The following is a 20,507-nucleotide window of genomic DNA, read 5'->3' as shown; positions in this document are numbered from 1 at the left end:
GCAGTTTTTACACTGTTTTTGCTTGCACCTTTGGGGAAAAATTGAGGTGTCTTTGCTTCCAAACAGGGAGAAGTAGAAAATGTAGTTTCAGCTGTGACCAACAATGAAATGAGTTAGGCAGCTCTGTTTATTGATGTGTTCAAAGAGGTGTATGTACAACTATTCTTCCTTTTTTTTTTTTTTTTTTTTTTTTTTAATTTAGTGGGGCTACATCCGTTGTCTACAGATGCAGGCAGAAAGGGACCCAGAAACCTTACGCCGTCAAAATGTTGAAGAAGACAGTAAGTTGTTCTGTTTTTTGTTTCGGAATGTTGTTTGGAGGGGGTCTCTTTCTTTGGCTGTGGTTTCTTTTGTGTGGGTGGAGCAGGTTAGACTGAGGACCCCACTGAGATTTGTATTTTCTGTAGCTGAGCTTCTTCTGTTCCTCATGGCTGAAACAGCTTTTAGAGGTAGCAGTACTCTATTGAAAATGCCTTATCCCCATGAATCTTGCATGTACCTTCATCTGGCATCCTCTGTATAGACATAGATCTGGGCAAAACTTTCTTTTAGGCAAAAATTTCTTCTACTTTTGCCAAAGAAAAGATGCAGATTCCGATTCATTTAACCATTCTGTAAATTCATATTGCTTTAGTACATTGTTTTGCTCAAAAAATATCATTACATGATTTAGCTTTTTCAGGAACTGTTTAAAGCACCAATTCAAAAAGTAAATTCATTTGGACATTTGTTTCAGTTCTGCCAAAAAATCTTTTCTTAGACTCCAGTAGATTTAAATATTTTTAGAGGGTTTTTTCCCCCCTTACAAAACTCCAAGAGAACCAGTTGAGTTGTCAGTTATTTTTGTAGCTCCATATATATCACACTTCTACCACAGTTATTTCTGTGTGCGCTACAAAATGGGTAGTGGAAAGCATGAGGAGAGCCTCAAGAGGAAAGGCTAGTAATGGACTGAGACACCTCAAGCAGCAGGAGAAAGTGGGAGATGGGGAAGAGCAGTTCCTGTTTCTACATAGAGGGAAAGAGAAATTTGAGAGGAAGCTGGCAAGTTGTGAAGCATGGACATGATTTTTATTCATGAGTCGTTTTGATTCAGTTTGTTCTACTGGTAAATCATCTGTTACCCCATAAAGTTCAGCAGTGTTCACATGTAGCAACATAATGATGGGTGGGTAGGCGTAAACACGTCTAAACGTTGAATGGTCTCTGTGCAAGATGTAATGAGCAGGTTCCCCATGGGTAAAATGCTGGCATTAATTTGTCATCTTTGAAAATAAGCCAAAGTTTAAACTGGCATAGAAATTTAGTTCTGTGCACTGCTTTTGAATTTGCATCTGGTGCATCGGAGGAAGCAGAGCATATGTGAAGAGTTTGCATTGCTTCTGCTTACATACTGTTTTCCCTATGGAAATGCAGAGGACTTCAGTTTCAAGTTTTTATCCATTCCCTATGCCAGCGGATATATAATACATATAGGAATATACTCTCATGATTGTCACTCTGAAACACACTCAGAAAAATTACAGTATTTAAAAATATTTCGTTGCCTTTTTTGGCCTTTGTAGAGATTAATTCATGCTCATCATGGACGTTATTAGTACTAGATCCAACTCTTTGTGTCTCGGAACTGTTCAGTTCAGACTTTTAGCATCCTTTTGGAGCATGCGAGTTATTTTTTTTAATGATAAAAGTGTAGGGCAAATGATGAACAAGAACATAAGGATGTGGTTAGGGAAGTTGTTTGCACAGCAACAACAGCTAAACTCAGTTGAGCCTTGATTATATTAGCAGTGTGGTTAGCAGTGAGTGTAGTTCATGTAACAGGGTGTTTCCAGTGTAGCTGATAGATACATTTTGGGATGTTTTGTTGCATTATGAGAAACGGGATACTATTACATTACTGAGTTTATTTGTACAATTGAGCACATAAAGAGGCCATATTGTAATGCTGTGCCACTGTATGTGTGTGCCATGAATTACAGTAGCGCCAGTTCAGTTTGGACACACAATTATTATCACCAGTGACAGCGTTAACTGTGTGTTAAACAGTGCTCTCATAGCAGGTGGCCTGATCTTTGCACAGTAACCCAGTATAAAAATAACCAAGTGTGGTCCTAATCATGTACTAACATTTTGATTAGCTTAAGCTTCTTGTTGGGTTTTTTAAACAAAAATTACAAAGAACAGGATGGCAGTTCAATAGTGGAAGAAAAGTGATGGGGAAAAAGAGGAGGAACCTGTTGACTGTTTACTTTTGATGCACACAGTCCCACTTCTACAATTCCTGTTTCCAAATGCACATGCGGGAGCTCTGGAGAGCACAGAGAAATTAGAAAGAGAAAACTAAGGAAGATGGTGAAAGAGCAAATTCCTCTGATTTTCCATTCAAACTAACTTTTCATGCTGCTTAAGACAGGACTACCTGGGAAAGGAGGAATGTCCATTAAAAAAAAAAAAAACAAAAACAGATGAGGGTCAGGGACAGAGCGGTCCAGCTTGTTCTGGAGGAGGTAACAAGTCATTTGTGAGGAGCAGTCTGGTAGCTGACTGACAGCTTCAGATCTGTGCATGCTGATCGCTGTGGTGCTATAGTTTAAAGAAAAGCCTCAGGAATCATTATTTTTGTCCTCTGGGAACAGCTTAGCTAAGGAACAAATGATTCTTTGTGAATTGAACTAAGTAGTATACTAGGAACAGACTGCGAAGAACATAAAATGCCTATCAGTATTCTTTTTATTTAGATAATAAGACTAATTTTTCATTTTGGCTGACTAACGCATTGTCATTTAAGAGGAAATAAAATTTTGAGCAAGACATGTTAGCCATTTCTGAGAACATACACTTGCTGAGAGATCTGAGTTCCTAGAAGTTGCTGTAATATCTCTCTAGTATCTAGGTTAAAAAAAATAGTATTCTTAGATCATTTGTACAGTTCTGCTTGTTTTTTCCAGTTGCTAATTAAGCCAACAAAGAGAAATTGGGGGAAAATGTTTATACAAAATTTATTTTTGTCAATGAAATGAAGAAATAATTTGGGAATATTTTATTTCATGTTAGAGGTTTAATCGTTCTTAACCATTAATTAAAATTTTATATTGTTCCCAAAGGAGAAAACTCCCCCAACCTTTTTTGTTGGTTCGAAACAGCTGAAATAGAATGCTTCTGTTTTGTTTTTGCTAAATTCAGCCCAATTTGTGTGTAGTTTTGGATCCTTTAAGTTGCACTTCCAGTGAATAAAATGTAGTTCAAGAAACATATACGGTTCTTACCCCTGAGATTTCTGACCGTCAAAGTCAGGAAACTGTCAGGCAAATTAGGACCATAATTTCCAAAGCAGCTGAAAGAGGACAAGAAGGCATTGTCCTGTTAGAAGGGCTAAAGAGGCCAAAAGAAAAGTTGATACACCTAGTAGTGGAAAAAAAAAATCTGAGATAATGTATAAGAAATTAGATTTGGAATTGTTGTTAATAGATACAGAAAGAAATATGTTTATAAAACTACACCTATGGGACAGGTAGCTGAACATGCTAAGTCATTTGTCTTTGATTTGCTCGTATACCTTATCCAACCATTCTGCTCAGTCTCCTGAGCATAGATCAAAACATAGGGTTGTGTATTATATATTCGTTATTTGATCTTTACTGTGTTTATTACATCTCTTAAGTTCTGCACAGATAATACATTTAAGGGATTGAATCAGGTAATGTCCTTATGGGGGGAGATCCATTTCATTAAGCAAAAAAGAAGCAGAAGCAGGCAGTTCCATTTGGCACTTCAGGAAAATTCCTCAAATAAACTAGATACAATAAGGAACTGTTAACTGCTTGTTATACCTTCGCAGTTGCAAATATGAGGTTACTTAGCTTTTCACTGCGGAATTTACTTCTTCATGATGACTCAGTATTTAAAAAGAATGAAGTATCTTTAGGATACACTTTACAGAATGATTACTGCTACCCTAAGCAAGAACTTAATAATTATGTGAAATTTATAATCAATCATTCTAGAAAAGTTGTTGTTGCAAACAACATATAGCACATTGATCCTATGAGAAGAGCACAGGATTCTCGAATGGAGCAAACCATGTTATTTATGGAATGAAGCCTCAGATCTACAGCTCTTTGCCTCCTTTGGCCATACGACAAGAAGGCTAGATAACAGGCACCAAGGCTAGTCTGGAGATTGTCTTGTAGTCTGGGCAGGTAAATGCCTTCTGTTAAAGGCATTAGATCCACCTCTGTCTCAAATATCCTGCACAAGTCTGGACAAGTTGCTTAAAACAATATTAGTGTCACTGTTAAACAGAAGAGATGGTGCCTGTTCTGTGGTTTTGCAGTTGAGATACCGAGGGCCTACATCTTAGATCTACCAAGTGCTAACAACTGTATCTGAAGGAATTTGGGAGCTGTCGTTGCAATAAAGCAACATGCTTTGAAGGAAGGAGCACGAGGTTGTGAGTCAGATGGTCTGGATTTGCGTCCTACTGTATTCTCAATTCATTGTGCCATTGGCCAAGTTATTGACTCTTTTTGTTTCAACTTTTTCACCCATAAAATTGAGAGAGTATTTATTCATTTTGCTTCACAGCAGCGCTTTGAAGGATAGTCTGCTTAATATTCCTAGGTTTTAATTAATATATACTGTCCCATAAGAATTATTAAATATTATGAAATATCACTGTGTATCAGTCAATGAGGCATCCAAATACAGAGATTATTTTGGAGAATTCTCATTTTGACTTCAGTTTTTTTCATATGTGAGCATCCTCCCTCACAGGGTTTGTGATGCTTAACTAATATCGGTGAGGCACTTTACAATTTTTATGAAGAAGCATGCTTCTTGAAGACCGGTTGATGTAGTTCAAAATCAGACAAGCATTCAGCCACATAAACTTTTTCTCAGATCAGAAACAGAACAACGGTTTTCAGGTTATGCATATGTTGAAAATAGTTGTTCTGGGGTTAATCTAATTATGCTAATCAGTTGGACAATTTGCGAACATAAAATAGTGCACACCTGTGCAGCAGAGGAGTATGAGTGAAGGGAATGGTAATGGACTTCTGGCCCTCCCTCCTGGAGCTGCGGATGATATCTAGAGTTAGGGTCTGAAGGAAATTATAGCAGGTTATGAGATCATATATAAAAAGTCTCAGTTGAGTTCATGCTTTTCAGTATTCATCAGAAAAATAAAAGTGACTTTCTAATTATTACCAGAAATGGGAGGTGTGCAATGCAATGGGTGTGGGAAGATCTAAGGCGACTGATGATTTTTGTTGTGAGGGACATTGGCTGTGGCTGTTTGAGAAATGAGGGAGGCAACTGTTTAACTCTGTTGCCCTGGCAAGGTCCCATCCATCTGCTGTTTGTTGGTCCGTGGGAAGTTTCTTACTGGTGATGAGGATGAGAAGGTCTTTGAAGCCCAGACACTGGCGCTTGGGAGGATTTTTTTTCAAGGCATGATTATCTTCTAATGTAGATAGTCATTTTTTTATTATTTTCATCAGTGGGTAGTATATGACAAATGGGCTATAGAGTTGTCTGGGCTCCTCATTTTGTATTGCAGTGAATTGTAGTACTAAGTGGTAGTCAAGAGGCTCATTCAGCCATTAATCGATGTTCTTGGAGGAGTGCCGCTCTTGGCTGAACCTTGCCAATTGACTGAGAAAGCAAGTGTTACAGATGCTTACGCTGAAAAGGGGTCCAGGGACTGTGTATGGCACTTGGAGATGATCGTTATTAGAATTAATAAAACAGGACTTTTGTTGACTTTTTGAGAAAAAGCTGTATATTTGTGGCTATAAAATGAAAATTTCCATCTTCTGCCATCTGGCCTTATGGGAGCTACAGTTTGAATACCTCCTGCCTCTATATTCGTCTAAGCTCAGTATCTCTATAGGCTCCATAACTAGACTATATATACCCTGTGATACTGTAATTTTCAGTACTCTTGCTGAACTGCCATATGAGAGAGAGGAAGTTTAGCTGAGAAATCTGGTCCAGAGAAGAAGATTAAAGACCGAGACAAATGCTCTCATTTGCCTGAAGTACTATGGCAGTAATTCTTTTTTTCCCCAGATTTCTAATGTTTGGAATATCTCTCTGTATACATATATGTGTATATGTATATTTAAAGTCAAATTTTTTCCTCACAAAGCTGGTATTCTTCATTTAAAAAGTCACTTAACACAAAATTCAGTTCTCGATTAAAAAAAATTATCAGTTCTTAACTGTAATGCGTGAATGCAGTGTAGCAAAGTTACATTTGAGTAAGCAGCCATATTTTTCATGGCTATTTTTCCTCAGTTCTTTTATTTGCAGTTTCAGTAGGTTTTTTTAAACATTTCATTAATCTATAATGTTCTAATTTTTTCGAAAAGAAAAAAGAATAGTATCATTTGTAACTGCACATGAAAACAACTGTATATCAGTGTTCACCATTAAAAAGGTTTATTTTTGTCGATCAGGGCATACATTCTTGTGTTATTCACAGACACACACACCCCATCCATGTTGAGTGTAGGAAATGACTGCAGTGAGTTTTGCCATTAATTTCAGTGAGAGCAGGGACTTGGTCATACCTATAGGCTGTTTCTTAACTACCACTCAACCGATAGTACGAGCTATTACGTATTTAGATTACTTTAGTTTTCCTGGTATGCTCATTTTTAGTCATCAGTGTCATTGGCTGTTATTCATGTGTAGTTCATACTGTTATGTTTCTTCTGAAAGATGAATAAAAGATTTCAGTAAAAATTATTGTCAATGAAGAAATAAGAAATAATAAGAAATAAGGCACCAAGGCTTTGACTTTCCACTGGTTATATCCAGTTTTCCCTTATATGTAAGGGGAATCTGGCTTTCATGGTCTGACTCTTTACCTTCCTAAAGAAAACTGCTTCTAAATAAAGTCCATCAGATGCATAGTTTGTAAAGAAGCACAGAAAAGTTCATTTTTCATAAATACACAGCAAAAGAATAGCCAACTAAAAGCATATTTGTTCTACAGTAAGATACCAATGGGTTTTTGTTTTATAAGCTGTGAAATTGGACACTATTTAGTGAAAGTGAAAGTTTTAATGAAAAAAAGCTTTGTAATATGTTATTGTAGTCCTTGGAAAGAAAAAGCAGTTTTTGTCTGTATTGCCAGGACATCCTTCAGAAAAAGAAAAAAACTCACTCTGCATCTGAAAAAAGTGTTCTCTATACATAAAGGTATTTAGCATATAATCTGCATTACAATATATTGTATTATATTGCATTGTAATGCAGATGATGTGTAAAAATCACTTAATGTAGAACAATATTTTTTACCTGTCACCATTTAGATTGAATTGCTGTGTTCTTCATGAGTAAGTCGTCCCTTGGGTTAAGATATTAAGTCAAGAAAAGAGAGTATGTATTCTGTCTCTTTCCCCCCCTCCTTCCCCCCCACTGCATTTAATTTACAGGTAATTAGCTAACATTCATTTCTGGTGTTCGCAGCTTATTTTTCAGAAGTATAAAGACAGATTACTAAAAAGAGGAAAATATAAAGCTCAACTCCTTGTGCAGTTTCAAGGAAGCTCGGCCTACTGCATGCTTTGCATTGTTGAGCGAGTACTGAGAAACTAAATAGTATCCTTTAGATTATTAATCCGGTAAAAAAGAAACAATTGATCCACACACACACCTTTAGGTTTGAATAACTTAAGAGGAACTTTCATGAAACAATCTGAGCTGCATTTCTTCCCTCACCAACCTGTCCATGGATGTTTTGCTCTTGCTTGCAGTGATTTCTTCTCCATGGCTTTAAGCACATCTAGAGGAGCTGTGGATGTCTGGTTTGGACGTAACTGTAGAGAAGCAAGACTGGGAATAGGCATGAAATGTGTTACTCCGTGATGATATATTTAACACCAAAAGCAAAGCTTCAGCCATGCAGAAGTGCAGAGGTAAATATTAGTCTATCCGAAGCACAGGTAAATATTAGTCTATCCTGAGATTACAGTCCTTCTCTTTAGAAACCCTTCACTATTTACAGCCTGTTAAAGGTAGTCTAGTAACATGCCTTGGGTGGAGCTGTCCTGCAGGGAAGACAGGGCTTCTGCCTAGGCAGCCTGTCCATGAGGCTTGCACTGGGGATCTTAGAATATCTCCTCCTTTTGTGTTTTAGGATGTCACTGTTTTTAGAAGCCTGTGCTGTGATCCTGTTGTCACCGTTGCAACAGTAATTCATTTTAGGGGAGGGAGATTGAGTTTCCTTGTTCTACACTGTCAAACAAAAAATTAAAGGAAAACTGGGTACATGCACAAAAATGAAGAGAAAAGAGTAGAAGATGAGAAACGACAGCATTTTCTCTGCTGCTGGCAGTTCAGTTGCTGGAATAAAACAAGGACAGCATATAACTTATAACTTAGCATCCTGGATTCATTCCTCTGGCCTGCAGTCAAGTTCTTCCCTAGCCCCTCAGAGGGGCAAATCCAATTCAGTTTTGTAAGAGAGGGTATTTATTTTACTAAGAGCTCCATAATCAGCATGTACTCATTTGGCAAACTGGTTACACACACTAGTGTATTTCAAGATAAAATATATCCTCTTTGGCCGAGCTGGACTCCTTTTATCTTGTGTCCTGTAAAAGAAAGAACACAGGCAGGAATAGAAAAGTGGAGGCAGAAGTTAAAACAACAGTTGTATGGGCAGCAAGACCGGGTACAGGTTACAAAAGAGCCTTCAAAAAATCCTGAAGCTAGCTTCACTGTCTGATCTCTGTGGGGTGTGTGATCTGGTCAAAGCAGCTCTTAAGATCAGAACAAAAGTTCAGTACAAGCTGAACGTTGCAATGGTGATGGCTGCAGGGCTAGAGTATATGGGGGAGGATCATCCAAACTTTTTGCCAAACAGAACTAGCTCTCCATTTGAATTAAGAAGTGCTTCCCTACGAAAAAATAAAAACTGAATAAATAAAAAACCCCTAATAATATGTTTTCCCATAAATGTAAAAATATATATATCTGTTATTCCTTCCCCTTCTTTTTAAGCAGCCTCCTAATACTACTGTTTGTTTCCAGAAAGCTATTCCATTATACTTTGCATATATTGCATGAACAGATGTTTGAAACTTCAACGGGGCTTTTTTTCGAGAACCAGAGTGCACTAATGTGAATACAGTTGAAAGCAGCTGGAAGCCTTTCCATAAATAATAAGAAATAGCTGAAATAACATGCTTTGTTTGTATTTCAGTGCTATCGTATTTTGAGAGAATTCTGATTTGAAGTTACTTTAGAATTGCAAAGATTATATGATATGCTAACATCTCAGGACCTCTAAGCAGTACTCTCAGGAATATCAACCTACAGAAATTTTAATTTTTATCTGCAAGATATATAACACTGATACTCTTTTTAGCCATTTACTCCCCAATAAAATAATAGTGCTACAAGAAGAAATATCATGAGAAGTAGTTGTAGGGTTTTAGACTGAGTAGCACATGTACTAAGTATATGACTTAAATGTAAAAACATGAGAGCATACAAAGTCAGAAGAACTCTGTGGTGTGGCTTTCAAGAATTTGTGGGAAAAATCCTAATTCCTGCAGGTCAAGATGAGGGAGAAGCCAAAAATCTGTTTATCAACACTCTAGGAAAATAATTCATATTACTATTAGGACTCATTTCCGTTATTCTTTTTGGACTATTACTATGTTAGAGATGCAACACCACGGTGAGAGAACACAGCAACATTTCTGTGTTTTGTGGATGGGGAAAACATGAGGTGCTAAGGCAAGCGGCTAGATCTGTAAGGGATTTGTATTCAGGCAATTAGTTATTGCTATTTTGTGCATTCTTGTGCATACTTGTCTTTACGGAGAAAATGCATATAGATAAGTCAGGCATGGGCAAGGCTTTGGGGAAGGCTGCCTCCCATTTTGGTTGCCTTACAGTAGCCAGCAGAAGGAACAGGACCAGCACAGAGGGCTGAGCAGGAAGTGGTGTGTGTTGCATCTCAGCTTTTCTCAGAGAGACAGATATCAAACACTGGTGCAAGAAGCACTCAGCAGAGATGGGAGTTCATAGTTCAGATCTTTTTAGATCTCTAAGTCAGTCTTTTCGAAGGTGGGCAAGGATGAAGATTATGGTAATTCCAGTGCTCTTCTGTATGGTAGCTCTGTGATAAAACACTGATACAGGAATAGGAGATTGTGTTTAGTGTCCTCCACTTCATGAGAGGTCTAAACCATACCAGAGGGTCTGCCATACCAGAAGAATGCCATTATCAGCTATAAACTCTTCCAACCACTTTCTCTCAGGCAGAAACAGCATTCAAGATTCACTGGCTCTGAGGAAAGGGCACAAAAGAGGGCATGACTTCGTATGTGGTTGATAGTTCTTCCTTCTTTCCAATTCTTCATTTTGTTTGTTGATGTTATGTAACCAATGGAGAAAGGGGCGTAGTGTTGGTGGACATCGTGTCTAACATATAAACTGTGTGTTTATAAGCCAGGTCTTCTCCCTCCCATGTCGTGGATATGTGAAACGTGTCCAAAGAGGGACAGCTTTACTAGCATTGAGCTTTGTGCAGAGTTTGTTAGTCACAAAGTTTATGGGAGCACGTTCAGAGTAGTCATTTGTAATGGCGACCTCAGGAAACTTAGTCTGAAGGTCTCAACTAGTTCTCAACGCTGACTAGCTGGATCTCTCAAAAAGCTAAATTAGCCACAGCAACATAAGAACCTAAGGAATCTTCAGGGTTTGCGTTCTTTGGTTTTGGTACCAAAATTCCATCCCAAATCACACTTCATGTGACAGAGGTGTATTTTAGCTCTGGCTGTATGCGAGTTGCCAAATCTACACGTGAATTTGGTGGCAGTAAAGGGAGAGGTAGTTGGGTCTCCTGCAATTCAAATATTCCTCTGTTCTGGTTCAGTTCACATAGCTTACGATTGCCTTCTTTCAACTCAGTCTTCTCCAGCTACTACAAAACTGTACAAAGCATCAGGGAACATAGCATTAAATATGGAAGACGCCCTGTGGCACGTGCACGCAGAATTCGCAGGTTGGATTTTAGTCCAGGCTGCACCATGTTCTTCTGCCTGATCTGTTGGAGAGAGAAGTCACTGCGTGTTCCTGCTGCTCTCAGCCTACTCAGTCTCTGTCCCCTTTTCCAGCGTGGATCATAGATCCTGCAGAGGAGGGAAGTTAATGTGGTATCATGGATGTAGTTGAGACATTCTCCACAGGGAGTGGAGAGATACAGGGACAAAAATAGTCCCATAAATTCTGGCATTATTTATTGATGCATAGCACTAACAAGAAACTCAGCTCAGTTTCTGATCTGTGAAACAAGCTCTGTAAATCAGCTATAAAGCCTTTCTTTCACGTATCTGTCTACTTCTCTTCATCACCTCACTCTGCCCTCTTCCAACTATATCAGTCATTTTTCATTGTCAGTCTCTGAAAAGCTTCTAGCAAGGGATTCTTTCCCTGCTTTCATTTGAAGATCTACTAGTTTTCTGTGTTATTCAAGTTATGAAGTACATAACTTGTATGTTTTAGGAGGTTTTGGGGATAAGAGCTCATTTATTCGCTTACCGTAGGTGTAGAGTTACAGGTGCTATATGCTATCAAACAACACTAAAGCGACTTTGGGGACACTTCATTGCCAGGAGTTGGGGCTGATGTATCAGACGTATCAGAAGACTAGCCTAAGGGGCCTAGGACCAGGAGGTTGCAATTTAATCCACACCTGAAATTGTCAGGATTTCATCCTGCCTGACATATTTTGAACAAATCGATCTCAGTTGATCAACAAACTTGCAGCCAGGTGTTCCACAATCATTATCTATGTTATTACTTACAAAATGGAGTGGCGTGTATGTGGCCACATGGAATAATTTGGTACTGAGGATGGAATTTACAATACTAATGATGGCACTGGCATATCAGACTTTCATTGGGTAACACTGAAGGTTCACGTGAATCTATAATGTGAGTTAATACAGATAAGGATGTGTACATTAGCTTAGCATTTCTGTGCAGTTTCTTAAATTGCAGCGAGCATTACACTTGGCTAATAATGTTAGTAAACGTACTGTATTCCAGATCTTTATGATGGAGTTGAGGAGTCCAAACACATTAGAGTAGCTTTAAGATAAAATATTGTACCAGATGATAGGAAATGTCCTATCACCTAACAGTTCTTGGTTTCTAGAGAGACTGCTATTAAGCCAGACACTCAGGAGAAGTGGCAATATGATTTACTTGTTCGGGGAGAGGGAGGGATGAAGCCTTTACACAGAATGTCAGATGGCTAAAACTGGTTACATCAGTTAAATTAAAAGCTGGATTAATAAATTTTAACTCGGAGGTGAGTTAAGTTTTAAATTTGTAGGTATATAAATGAAAGGCAAGGATGGGCAAGAAAATGGCATGGACATTTTTCTAAATAATCCTGTAAACAAGGGTATTTGAGAATGGGAAATTGTACTTACCTTTTGATCTACACATTATTCTTCTGTTTGAAAAATCTCCACCCCCACCCAGCTCCGGGAACAGCAACAATAGCAGTGTCACACTATAAATAGTGAATAGCTGAAATGAGCAGTGCATGAATACCTAATAGCCTGAAATTTGCTTGCATAAACTGCTCAACATTTATCAAATGTATTTGCAGAAATCTGTATATAAATGAGTCAGGACCAGAAATAACAACCAAATTAGTCAAATAGTTAGACCACAACATATAATAAGGTCTGCTCATTGAACACGTAACTTGTTTTGAACTCAGTTGTGAAATGTATTGCTGCAAATCACCAGCCTTGTCCCAGCTATAAATGCCACAGGATCTACCTTCACCCCTCTGTGATACCACTAAGTTAATTTGGGTGAGCAGTAGAATCCATCCACAAAGGTTCATGTGCCTTTGGAGAATATTATGTGAATCTGGCCAGCTTTACCGTTAAAATCTTGTGTTACAAAGTGCAGGGCCTGTTAATTGGATAGATCAGCATACAATTTACTACGTTGAAGTCTATCCTTCAATCTTGCAGATCATCTCTATCCATCTGATGGCATGCCTGCCAATGTGACTCTGACCTCGCTGTACAACTGCATTTTGACAAATAGAGAAATGTTGCCCTTCCATTGATAAACTGACATTTGACAGTGCTAACATGCTATCATATGTGGATATTACATTTCTCCTCTTTTTTAAAGCGTATGCCTGTACAAGTCCAGTTAATATGTGTTTGCAACCAGCAGGTTTGCAGGTACAGGCAGACATTTAAGCACCTAAATTTGTCCTGATAAATGCAGGCATGTTAATGTGACTTGCAGTAGTTCCATAAAAAAAGGTGTACAATCTGAAGCATGTGCATCAACTGAAAGACTGTGGCTATAAATTAGAAGTGTGGACATGTGCCTAAAGACAGAAAATATTATTTGCTCTAATAAATAGTCTATGTTTTTTGAATTAATAATACAAGTTGACTTACAAAGTCTCTGTAAAAATTGTCAGGAACATACAGAGTGAAAACTCCCTGCTGAGTTTATAGAAGATACTGCAGGACTGTGCAATTACCACTGTGCTTTGTTGTATTGTTTGATTTTTTCTTCAGGGACCTCATGTTCAGCTTGAATAGAGATAGAGCCAGAATAGTCTGCCAAGCTTAAAAGACCAAAAAAAAAAAAAAAAAAAAAAAAAAGAGAGAGAGAGAGAGAGAGATTTTGAAACTTTTTTTTAACGAAAATGTTAGTCCACTATGAGTACAGAGGTTGCTGTCTTACAAAGAGAGAGCTGCTGACCTTGCTGAGGAGGTCAAGCAAGAAGGGCCCCTAAAACATAGGGGGAGTCTGTTTTCCAGAGACTCATTTTTGTCCAATAAAAACTCACCCAAAGAAGCAAATCACCTGAAGTTGATGTTAAATAAATGCCTCATTTAGAACAAAGTAGTAATCCTTTATTTCAGAAGGGTCAGCTTTTTTAATGCTGATTTTATCCTCTGTCTGCTGCTACGCTGGTCCACTGGTTACTAAATTACACCAGAATAGGTCAGAAAGATAGACTGGATTACATATAAAGCATCTATTTTCATTTGTGCTGTATTTTTTTTCCTGCTATACTGCTTTTTGTATCCCCCCCAATATTCTTTATTATTTATGGTGAAAGCTGACATCCAGATCTTCCATTGATACGTAAACCAGCTCAGAAACATGTATTTCAATGGTACTATGCAGTTTTGTACAGATTAAAAAACCCCACACTGTGCCTTCCTGGAGGCAATAGCACATACATTCAGAAGTCCTCTTTAGAGTGTTTTAAGTCCTGAAGTCTGAAAAGCTTTCCAGGAAGATATTCTGTGTATGAGTGCTGATGGAGCTGGCATTAAGCTGGAATTTCTTGTTACCCAGGACATGTTGAAAATACAAAACAAAAGGTAAAACTGAGCAGAAAACGTCTATTTTGAGTCTTTGTCTTGTGAAGGAATTCTAAGTTTTATTTAAATTCAAACTTGACAACTTAATTTCTCCTTTCCTGACATTTCAGGAGAAGCTGGGAAACCCCCTGGCCCATTGCATAGGTATGAGAACCTGGGAACAGACCTCTTAGACCACCAGAGAATAGGCAGCTCTGCTTCTGGGTAGTCTGTGTGTGTAGTCTTTAATATTTCAGTTTAACTGTAAGAAGAAAAAATGATGACAAAGTAAAAAGAGTAATTAGCAATTGATACCATGAAATATGGAATAGGGTTAGGCTATAGCGTAGTTAGTTTAGCTCAGAAAAAAATAAAAGTTATTTCTTAGGAACAGTTTTAATATAGTGTAGCGGCAAGCCAATAACCATTTTCAGCGTGCTCCCTGCAACCATAGCGAAATACACGCTCAGAGCCTGAATCGTGGGTTCGATAAAACATTCATTTGCTTAAATTAGAGGTATTCCTGTGAGTCAATGAGCAGGGTATGAAATAAGGAGCAGCGGTGAACAGCCCGGGCCCCCGGTTGTGGCTGCCCTGCAGTGTGGGCACGTGTGACCAGGCGTGCCCGTCCGCGGCTGCAGGGCCCTGCGGGAGGACGGGGCGGAGAGCAGGCTCGCAGGGTCCCAAATGCGCTCTACGCCTTGCTTGCTACCGTTTTGAGGGGCCTGGATGTGTGCCGGCCACCTACCTTCTCAGGATAGCACACCGTACTGTGAGGAAGAAACTAGATTAATTTGTTTACAACGATAGTTCATTTTATTTCAGGTTTGATTTAATTCAGGTAAGAGCAACGCTTGCTCATTTCATGTTTGTAGCATCGCTCCACTTCATCTCGGGGCATGGAAACACTGAAGAATCTCAGCTCTCATTACAGATTTTTCCAGCCCTTTCCTTTGCTAATGTAGTGCAACATTTATGGTTGACTATAGATCTGGTGCTGCTTCACTGACGGACCAGCATCAAGTTTCGAAGATCCAGTGTTTTTAAACATGTATCTGTAAAATACGTAAATGCCTAATTCCAGAGAAGTGAAATAATTGCAGGGAAAAGTGCTAGCACATCCAGAAATAATGCCATTTCTATGTAGATGTTTTAATGTAAATTAAGGGATTGGATAGTTTCATTCACCCGCACTTGCAAATGTTGCCCTAACTTTCTGGGCCTTGGTTTCATTATGCATGAAGTACCCTATTAAAGCTGCTAATCCCATTTCTGTCAGTCTGGAAACAGGACATATGATTGCTGTTTTGAGTGTGCGTATCGTGCCACCATCTGTCTAGTGAGCTCAGGTAACAGCGAGGCCGGGGTCTAGGCTGCAGTACAGACAGCCGTTTCAGTTAAGTACTCTGGGTTCTTGGGCTGCCGCTTGGTTGCAAATTCAGGCTGCCGGATCTTCGCTGCTATAGCTACTTTAGCTGATTAGGTTAAAGGCAGCATTCAGGTGCCTACCTGTGCTGCAGTCACAGCTCCCGATTTACTTATTGACAAAAGCATTTGGGGGGGCACTACAAGCAGCAGAATAAGGCAGTAGTATATCACTCCTCAAAACCATTCTTGCTAATTTATTGTGTTTTAGCACTTCGTGCAGATGGCTACACAGATAAGCCATAGCAGCATGTAAATGTAAGTTCTAATAATCACAGACCAACCAGAAGTTTCTTGTGGATTTTTATCTATGGGCAGTGAGAACTTCATGCCTAACTAAGGTCAGTGGTGAAGAAGAGATAAATAACTGTGTCAAGGTGACCTGAAAAAGCACTTCTAAAATTGAGGTGGACATACCACAGCAGAAAGGCAGATTGCTGTTTCTTAGGTTCTGTCATAACAAATGCCTTTTGATTGCTTGCAATATAAAGCTTGCAAATGGAAAATACAGTTCAGTCAAATCTCACCGGTGTTAAAATCACCCAAATGTGGCATTCACACAACATGGTACAGAACTAATACAAGTTTTTCACACAGAGAAAAATAATCTTGTAAGTCAGCATCAAATGATACTAATGAAACATCTGACCAGTAGCATACGCTGGTCCATTTAGCGTAGACTAAAAACAAAGAACAAAGAAAGCTTGTAGAAGAATAATAGCTAAACTGGTAGAACCAGGGCATGTCTGAAAGTTAACATTTGATGTTTTTCACTTTACAAACAGACCAACTCTGCTGCCTTTATATTCTTGATTGCAATATACTCACAAATGATTTCACTGACAGTCCTGTAAGTAATGTTCATTTAAGGAAAGCTCAGACAGATTGTTACGTATCGTGCTGCATGTTTAAATCCAAACAGAGAGAGAAAAATAGTTTGCAGGTCAGATATTAAATCCGCACAAATCAAACCACTGTATTTGATCTATACAAGCATACTTGATTTTCCCAAAGATTTGTGGTAACAGGGTATTTTGGAAAATTGCACAGATTTTAAAATATATTACTGCAGTATCATATGTGGTAGAGTGAAATGCATGATTGTCATCTTAGCAAATGATTTCTCTCAGGACTATTAGTAGTGAATTGTTGATACTCATGCCCAAAGTAAACAAATAGGGCAAGTTTGGACCTGTTATAAGTAGGTATGTTTTGTTGGAAGGAGCTGAAACAAGGAAAGTATTGATATAGCTCTATGCTTTGTGTAAGAGAAGGTAAGAGCATAAAAGTGAGTGGTAAAACAAGTTCTCTATAATGAAATAGCATGACTAGATGTGGTACTGCTTTTACTATAAAATGATTCAGATCACTTGCACATAAATGCTTCTGTTGTAAGAGCTATCCCAATAGCTATTTTCCAGGATGTTTATAAATATTTATTATTCCTAAGTATTTATATATGGCCAGTTTGCCATCACATCTTAGCATCCCAAATTTTTAGATATGATTTCCTCATACCACCCCGAGGAAGTATTATGAAAGTATTCTTTGTTCGTCAGGTCAGGAACTCAAACACAGAGGGACTTGCCTGCGGTCACAGAGTAAATCTGTAGGAAAGCAAGGAATTGAAACTGAGTCTCAGATCACTCTTTTTCACTTAATTTGTTGCCACCAGCTAGGGAAGAGGAGGCCTTTATCATTTCTCAGTAATACCTCCTTAGAGCCAAAAGGAAACATCTTTAGAATTTGGACAGCCTATTACATGCTCGTTGCCAGATATTCTTGATGCACAAACATTTTCAAAAGGAGAGAAAACAAACTGTAGGTTGTTCAGTTTGTACTAGTCCTTTTGGAGGAAGTAAATTGCTCAAACCTAAGCAGTTTTCATGGGGGAATAACTGTCCATGCAGTACTATACATTAATTTTTCTGATCCTGTGTGAGATAGGCAAACCCTGTACAAAGCATATTAATCTAGAGTTTTATTATTCTTTCAGTCCTCTGAACCTTGCGATTCTGAAGGAACTGGGGTGAGCTTTTAGAGCCCCTGGCTGTGCATCTTCACTCATGAAAGTAGTCCAGATGTGAATAGCCACACTGATGTCAAGGGGGGTTTTGAACCCGAGTGAGACCTCTTCACATGAGTAGAAGTGGGAGGCTGGTGTTTACAGCATTTTAAGAAAACTGTGTGGGAAACAATACTTCAGACATGCCATTTGGGCTTTTTCCTGTACAGCGTGCTTTGGAAGTGCTGAGGGACATTTAGTTATTGACCATGGTCTTTACCTCCAGTAAGATACTCAGATAATGGGCTATTTCAGTCCCCTTTAATTTTTGCCTTCTACTACTTCTCTGATTCATCAGATCTGTTCAAAGTTGGTTTTTCTTTCTTTTTGCTTCCTGCCAAAGTCACTCAAAACAGATAAATGTCATTGAGTTTCAAGAAAGCCCTAAGGGTCCAATTACTCGTTTACACCACTTTCAGAGCACTGTTGTAGCACTACTAGCTTGGAACTGTTCCTGTTTTACGCATGTGTACACAAGGGGTGAATCAAATTTTTTCCTGTAATTCTGTCTGTAATCCTGTAATTCTGAATGTGACTGATACTTGAATTTTATTATCTCTGGAAACCAAAATACTGAAATGTACTTTTCTACTTTCAGATGATTAAAAAACAAGGATTTTTTTAAGCATAGGTCTTCCTCTTTAATAATTTGAATGTATTTTTATGTCCCTTTTAAAGTTTTATATAGTATAACAGTTAATTGCATACATGCTCTAAAAAAATGAAAATTGTGTTTATTGGAAAACCTTAATTAGAAAAACAAGGAAACAAACAAAAACGTTCAGTTTAACTTCATCTGTGTCAGCAATTTGGAAAAAGTTAGTGATTGAATTTGCTGATTTCCCCTTCAGTTAGTAACACCTGAAATGAAGAGTGCTGTGGAAGAAATATGTTAATAATTATCATCAGGATTTCTCTTGGATTTGTGCAAATCTTTGTCATCAAGAGCGTTTCTTCATAAATGTATTGAATGCATAATGATTCTTTTATGCTTAAGCACTCAAGTTCAGGGGGAAATGCAGTTCTCTGCTGAATGAAATGCTCCTCAGGTCTGAGTCTGTTGTGAGAAGTGACCGAATTCCCCCAAGGGCACAAGAGGTTTTGCCTGAATCTTGAAAGACTGGGCAGTTTGAGCAGGGAATGAAAGGGAAGGGCTAGTCCTCACAGAGCTTTAACCAAAGGGACAGTCTTTTGCAAAAATAGATCTGTTTCTTAAATTTTTCTGAGACAAGTTAAAATTAAAACTGTATACCCTGTCTGAGCCTGAGGGATGTTTGATGTTTGCATCGCTTTTTTTCTTCTCAGGATGTTACACTACTTAGATGTATCCTACATGGAGTGTTTGGAAAGCCTTGTCCCTTGGACTGTCTAGTAGAGCTGTTGATCAGTGTGTGCTGAAAATATTCTAGCCTGGTGTAAATTGTACCAACTGAAATAGAGATGTACAGCGGCAAAATTTAAATAAAGAATAGGATATCTGGTGTCTTTTCAAATGTCTTTCCCGTATTTTGCTTCTTGCATGACTTACGTATACATTTGTGAATGTTTTGCTAGAAGCAGATGTTTTCCCATTCTAGTAACTGTCTTGCAATAAAGGAAAATTACTCCTTACACTGTATTTGGGTTGTGTATTTTACATTGACTTTTTCCCTCAAGAGATCTAAAACTGCTGTTCATAAATATATTCCTGTGGTGCAGTTAGAAGTTTCTATGATGAACAGAGAAATCAATTTTTCACCTTTTTTCCCCCCGCTTTTAACCAGGTAGACAAGAAAATTGTCCGCACAGAAATAGGAGTTCTACTTCGCCTTTCACATCCAAACATTGTAAGTTTAACCATGTTCCACTCCATGTCCTTTTTAAAAATTCTTTCTGTTCCTGAAAGCTCTGTAATGACTGTTGTAGTTCACATATACAGACTTGTGAGGGCCTTGAGTCAATGTCTTTTAGCAGCTTGTTATGCAAGACTGTAAAATCATACTTATGCTTTAAGATAAACTGTTGATGTTCTGACAGAGTTTAGTGAAAAACTGCGAAAAAAAATTCTATAAATGGAAGGGGATATGGTGTTGTCAGTCCGTGGAGGGTGGGGAAGGTTCTACATTCAGTTTACTCTGAAAGATTGTCAGACAGGTGTTGACAGGCACCAAAGAAAGCAGTTTCTAAAACTCATGTGTTACAGAGAGGTTGCTGAGGTATGAGGAGTATGAAAACAACAAAAAAAGAATGCAGAATAGACAAAATGAGCAAAAAAAAAAAAAAAAGGAATTTTTACAATTAATTGCTCAACCGAAAGTAAATGACACACCAATTTCAGTTGGTCCTTGGTAAAACAATCTTTTGTTTTACTTGCTGTAGTCCATTTCCTGCAATTGGCCCTGTGATATCTACACTCAGCAAATGCGAAAAGGAATCATTTTTGTTATCTTTTACCAGATAAAACTGAAGGAGATATTTGAGACGCCTACAGAAATCAGTCTTGTTCTGGAATTGGTCACAGGTGGAGAGCTGTTTGACAGGTAAGTGGTCTATATGCACCTCATTCTGCACATTGCACAAGGCTTCTCCTCTGCATATAATCCCTGTGTTAGTAATTACTGGAGTTATTTCATCAACATACGGTTTAT

General features: G+C 38.3%; 1 protein-coding gene across 4 annotated transcripts in view; it reads left to right on the top strand.

Annotated features, from left to right (window-relative positions):
- LOC112995231 (calcium/calmodulin-dependent protein kinase type IV) overlaps nucleotides 1–20,507 on the top strand; it is a 173,770-nt gene that overhangs the window by 74,250 nt on the left and 79,013 nt on the right. For 3 of the 4 annotated variants that reach the window (XM_064500087.1, XM_064500089.1, XM_026120090.2), the window contains 3 exons: nucleotides 203–281; nucleotides 19,644–19,706; nucleotides 20,317–20,399. In XM_064500087.1, coding sequence (XP_064356157.1) covers nucleotides 203–281; nucleotides 19,644–19,706; nucleotides 20,317–20,399 — 225 coding nt within the window. Of the gene's footprint in view, nucleotides 1–202; nucleotides 282–7,865; nucleotides 7,932–19,643; nucleotides 19,707–20,316; nucleotides 20,400–20,507 lie in introns of those variants that run through there. The other variant, XM_064500088.1, reaches the window with a different exon arrangement.

This window comes from Dromaius novaehollandiae, chromosome W, assembly GCF_036370855.1.
Source record: "Dromaius novaehollandiae isolate bDroNov1 chromosome W, bDroNov1.hap1, whole genome shotgun sequence".
Classification (NCBI taxonomy): domain Eukaryota; kingdom Metazoa; phylum Chordata; class Aves; order Casuariiformes; family Dromaiidae; genus Dromaius; species Dromaius novaehollandiae.
The sequence above is the reverse complement of the archived record's forward strand: the minus strand, read 5'-3'. Positions and strand labels throughout refer to the sequence as shown.